This window comes from Primulina eburnea, chromosome 1 (genome assembly GCF_022965805.1).
Source record: "Primulina eburnea isolate SZY01 chromosome 1, ASM2296580v1, whole genome shotgun sequence".
Classification (NCBI taxonomy): Eukaryota; Viridiplantae; Streptophyta; class Magnoliopsida; order Lamiales; family Gesneriaceae; genus Primulina; species Primulina eburnea.
The window spans coordinates 56657692-56663362 of record NC_133101.1 but is presented as its reverse complement, the minus strand read 5'-3'; the positions used below and the strand labels follow the sequence as shown (position 1 = coordinate 56663362).

The following is a 5671-nucleotide window of genomic DNA, read 5'->3' as shown; positions in this document are numbered from 1 at the left end:
GGTGTTTTGTTTTAGAACACATGCGACAAAGAATATGGCTTTTTCTCTATGTTAGCAGAACATAAGTTAAAGCTTCTGTAAATTTCTTGACAAGATTTGTGTTGTTTCAAGCTAATGAATGAAATCAAAGCCTCTTTTTTCTCTTAAAGTGTTATTTTTCTCACATTTTCTCCTTTTATTTTCCTTTTAATTTGTGCTAGTAGATTTTATTTTATTTTACAATTTGTTCCAGAGTACGTCTCTTATGAGACGGTCTAACGAATTTTTATCTGTGAGAAGAGTCAACTCTATCGATATCCACAATAAAAAGTAATATTTTTTCATGGATGATATAAATAAGAGATTCGTCTCACAAAATATGACACGTAAGACCGTCTCAGACAAGTTTTTGTCCCTGTTCCATCTTATGAGAAATTTGAAACGTTTTCTTTAATCATGTACAAATCAAATGAAGCCGGTCTATGTATCTTTGTGTTATAAAAACATGTATATATAACGATCCAGTTTGATCTGCAAAAAGATTATTGTGAATTTAGATTTCGATTTGATATTAATTTAAAGCAGATTTCAAATTGGAAGCCGAGTTAAAATCTATGGTTTTAATTTAAAAATCAGCCAAAATAATGTTACGCTTTTGATTTCAAGAAGTGGATACATCTTTGATAATTAATTAACTTGAAAAATAATTTTAAACTTCTTAAATATATACTAATTAAAGCACTAATTTTTTATTTACACTCAATATCTCCTTCCGAGAATATCATGGTAATTCATTGGTCATTGGTCTATCCATTATTTTAATAATCTTATCCTGATTAAAAATAATGTTTTAAAAAATTTCCCACTAAAATATTATATATTATCATTATTAAATATGTTGGATTTCAGTAATTAAATGATTCAACAAGAAGTAAACAGAGATAATTAATGCAAATCGAGAAAATTAATTGTTTAATTGTGATTTCAAAAACTTTGAAATTTGAAAAACGTAAGTGTTGCCGGTGTGGAATTTTAAGCAATATAAATTTTTTGCATGTAACGGTAGTCTTTTTAATTTAGTCAAATATTTGCAGTAATCATATTGCTTAAAATCATGATATTTGTTGATCTTTCGATAAGAGGACATTAAGTAGGGTTCATTCCATCCTACATGTAGGAGTACTACCTCATGATAGAATCAAGGGCTCAAATTTAGTCACATATACACGGGTCTACTAAATTTTTTAAAATCACATATATGTGTGAATCTTGTCCATCCAAACCATGTGGGGGCAATACCTCTATCTATATATGCACGCGAATTAGTGAATTAGACATGACTCCTTGGTATATATACACTTGAATATATATCCCCCTTGATTAATAAAAGAAAAAATCATTATCAGAATATATTAAAAACTTTTAAATATAAATAATGTAGTTATATAAAATAAATTAATTTTATTCAAATAAAAAAAATACTTTGTTTACAAAAATATTTATTAAAAGAATTAAAATTTAGTGGCCGAGATTTAAAGCTCATATTTAACTTAATGTAATATATATATATATATATATATATATATAGAGGGTTGTTACCCTGCAACCAAGGGGTGCAAGGTAACATGGTTTAGCGACGGTTTTATGAATCTGTCGCCAATAGCGACGGTTTATTATATCCGTTGCTAATAGCGACAGATTGTAATAAACCGTCGCTAATTGTCCAATTTTTTTTTAAAAAAACTAACACAGGGCGTTCAAAGAATTGAACTCCCCACACCAACGCCCACTCACAATATAGAGGGGTGTTAACACCTATTTAACACCCCATTGTAGGTGCTCTTATGGAAGTGATTTTGTATCCATACTGTAGATAAATTGAGATCAAACAACAGAATGCAAAATTTCCAAGATGTGCAGGGTGTTTCATTGTTCGATAAAATTTGTAAATCTACCTTTTCTATCGGAATTTTGTATTCATCTTTAATATTTTTGTTTGAACTTCAAACAGTGGCACAATTGTATAAAAAAAGGTTTATATAGGCTGTTAAATATTTATAGGACACCAACCGAAACCGGATTTTATATCCAACAGCTTCAGTGTTTGATTTTTCAAACACAAGATTTATCTTCAAACACCCTACACATCTTGGAAATTTTGCATTTTGTTGTTTGATCTCAACTTATCTACAGTATGGATACAAAATCACGTCCATAAGAGCACTTAGAATGGGGTGCAACACCTATTGAACTGTGAGCGGCCGCCTCTGTGAGTTTAGCGACGGTTTCTCATAATCTGTCGCTATTAGCGACGTCGTATAATAAACCGTCGCTAGTAGCGACGGATGTTGCTAAACCGTCGCTAAACGTTATTTAGGTAATTTTTATTGATATTTTTATAAAGACTTCTCTATTTTTTTTTAAAAAAAAAATCAAATGTGAATTTGTGAAATTATATGTTTTTTGAAATAGGTGTACATGAATAAACTTCAATTATTGCTTGGATTGATAATTTCAATTCGTTCAAATTTGAATTTAATTTATTTTTAAATCAATTCAAATGTAATTTATGAATTTATATGTTTTTTTTTCTTTGTTCTAATTGAAACTGAATTGCATTGAAAACACACATTGCTTTTAGATTTTTGCATTTATTAAAATTCATTTAATTTAAGATATGATGTTGTGTTACTACGATATATTTAGTTATTATTATTAATTGTATAAATAATTAAGTCTTATTTTTGCATCACGTTCAATTTTCAATCAAAATAAAAAAAAAATTGAGTGCAATGTTCAACATCACACGTGAGGTAAATCATTCAAAAATACATTTGACGCTTAAACTCTGATTAGTTCGTTGATACTATCTACCTACATAAGAAATAAATACATAATTAAATGTGAATTTTTTCAATTTATTTTTTAAAATTCAAATTTAAATTTGATGTTCCTTGAAAATATAAATTACATTTAAGTATTTCCATTGAATATATCATTATATTTAATTTTGATTATGGTTTTAAGTTGTACGCTACTTTTATATATTTTATGTTTAATACTCTCAATCATATTAAATAAAATATAAGAACTTTTTATATAATATTCCGTTTTTTAACTTTTTAAAAGAGTTTTCTAGGTTTTTATTATTATTATTATGTATATATCTTAATAAAAATTTAAAATTTGTATCTTAATAGAAAATTAATATAAATATTTTTAACATGTAAAAAAATAATTACATTTTTAATCAAACGGTTTGAAATACGATTGGAGCTAAATGTTTGAACATATGTACTTACCGATCATAAGCAACTTGACTTCCTAACATGAACAGCTTGAAATCTTTATGTTCTGTCTGAAATGATCTATAGCTTTTTTAAAAACTAAAATCATAATAAAAAACGGATGAATTCTGAAATAACTTAATACTATTATTTATCAATACCAAAACTTAGGGATACTAGAAATATTTTAACAATTTCTCTGTTTTTGGTAATGTCAAACCAAGCTACAAATTTATACAAAAAATTACATGAAAATAGTTTAAACGGGACATGATTTGAAAAGAATAAATTCATTTAATGAATGAAATACCATTGTTATACGTGTATAAAAGAAAATCATATTAAACTTATACCACCACCACCACCGCCGCCGCCACCCACCTCTAGAACCACCGCCACGGCCACCGCCACCATCACTACATGTTTTCTTCCTTGATTCCTCCCCAAGGAGAAAGTGGAAGATAGACACTACACACTGATGAACTCTTCTCTTATAAACATCAGGGTTCGATAATATTATTTATACATTCACTCATATTTTGTAAACACAAACCCTCCCTATATTTTCCTATCAACTGACTTGAACATCAAAAAAGTTTCACCAAAACAATTTTTCACCTCTTTTAATGTTTTTGTTTGTGTTTACAGACGATTCGACCTGACCACTGATTGACTCGGATCCGATCTCTCAACAATGTCACAATTTTCAGCACCACCACCACCAATTACTTCTATGCAGATCGAACATGTAAGGCTTTGCTCTCGGTGGTTTCTCTTTCAATGTGTTTTCTTTTCAAATGTAAATAAAAGAGAGTTGTAATTTTTCTGTTAATGATAAGCAGCCACTGTAATGGAGCAGGATGTCTGCTCAGTCGTGTGGAGCCATTTGTCACGGACCCCCTTGTCAAATTGGGCCCACGCAAAAAGCCAGCCGAACACAGATGGTCGAGAAATCAATCCTTGAGTTATCAAGCTAACCAATCAATGCTTGGCATAATCTTATCGCCCTGATATTGGTCGACAATCCTCACCCCTGGCGTCATGAATTGAATTTTTTTTACAAGTAATATACATATTTTATAAACGGTGATGAAGATTTGATCCACTTCTAGGAGAGAAAAAGTAAGGGATATGGTCAGTTACGGAGACGGAGATCAAATTCTTCCCATCCCCTACACGAGACTCATTTTTCACAGATCCGGAGTTCCGAGACTTCAGACTTGTACGATTTGTGATGCAAGTAAGCCAACAGTCATCGCGCAGTACTACACAAGAAGACTCCTTTACCACGACTTCATACGAAAAATCAAACAAAAAATATATTCATTCCGAACCTGCATAAACTACCTCTCTAATGTAAACAAATATATCCTCATGTACAAGTTACGGCAGCGAAACAAAAGTGAGGGAGGGAAACTAGCATTCCATTTTCTTGCGTCGAGGAGCAAGTGAAGTCCTGCCGCAGACGACACCACCGCCTCTCTTATTTGAATCTTTCTTGGTCTTCGATATGAGTGGCTTCGGGAGAATGTATGACTTGTAGCTACTTAAACCATTCTCGCAGCTCTTCGACGCCTTCATTTTCTTCCTAAAAGGAGTGGTTTTCTTGGCTAAATCTTCAACACTTGTGACCCTTGAAAGTGATGTAAATGACTCCGATCTCCCTTGGTAGAACTTGGAAAGTCCTCTCCTGAAACAAATTTCTTGTTATGAAATTAATGAATAATAATAATAATTTAATCATCATAAACTAAATCTCCACCACACAAAACACAGTAACGAGTTCTTCATGCATCTATCTAACCAAGTTATTGCCTAATGATCTTCATGTCATCGAACAAACACAAACACAAACAAACAAAACCCTTCAAGACTATGTTATGGAACCACTTACTTGATAGGTAATTGCTCCATAAGCTCCGATAAATCATACAAAGATCCACTCAAATTCGAAGACGACGACTCCGCATCATCCGTCGTATCACAAGAACTTAAAGAAACGGAAGATCCATTGGAGACCACTGAATTTTCATGAGAGGAATCCTCCTCCTCCTCCTCCTCCTCCTCCTCAACTTTGAGCCATTGATCCTTGTTCTTCAAATGGTTTTCATACCGAAACCATGAATCTTGCAAGATTTGACGAGCTTTCCCTTCTTCCATTCTCCAAGAATTCGCCAAAACGAATCAAACAATATGGCATAAAAATTCAAAGGGTTGGGTGACAAAATCTCATACTTGGGGACAACATTAAGGAAACATATATACGGGCAAATTCAGAATTGACCGATAAAATATACTAATATAGTATAAAAGTTGGTTCAAGAAATAGTGAAGGTTCTTCTTATACAAATAATTATTATCGTAAGAAAAAAAAAACGAGTGGATTAGGTTTGTTCGGCCACGCA

General features: G+C 31.5%; 1 protein-coding gene across 1 annotated transcript; it reads right to left on the bottom strand.

Annotated features, from left to right (window-relative positions):
* Positions 1 to 4532: 4532 nt before the first annotated feature.
* LOC140832641 (uncharacterized) lies at positions 4533 to 5671 on the bottom strand. Its single transcript, XM_073196764.1, has 2 exons — positions 5161 to 5671; positions 4533 to 4956 (listed from the first exon to the last, which is right to left on the bottom strand). The coding sequence occupies exons 1-2, from the start codon at positions 5424 to 5426 to the stop codon at positions 4683 to 4685; spliced, it is 540 nt and encodes a 179-aa protein (XP_073052865.1). The 5' UTR covers positions 5427 to 5671; the 3' UTR covers positions 4533 to 4682.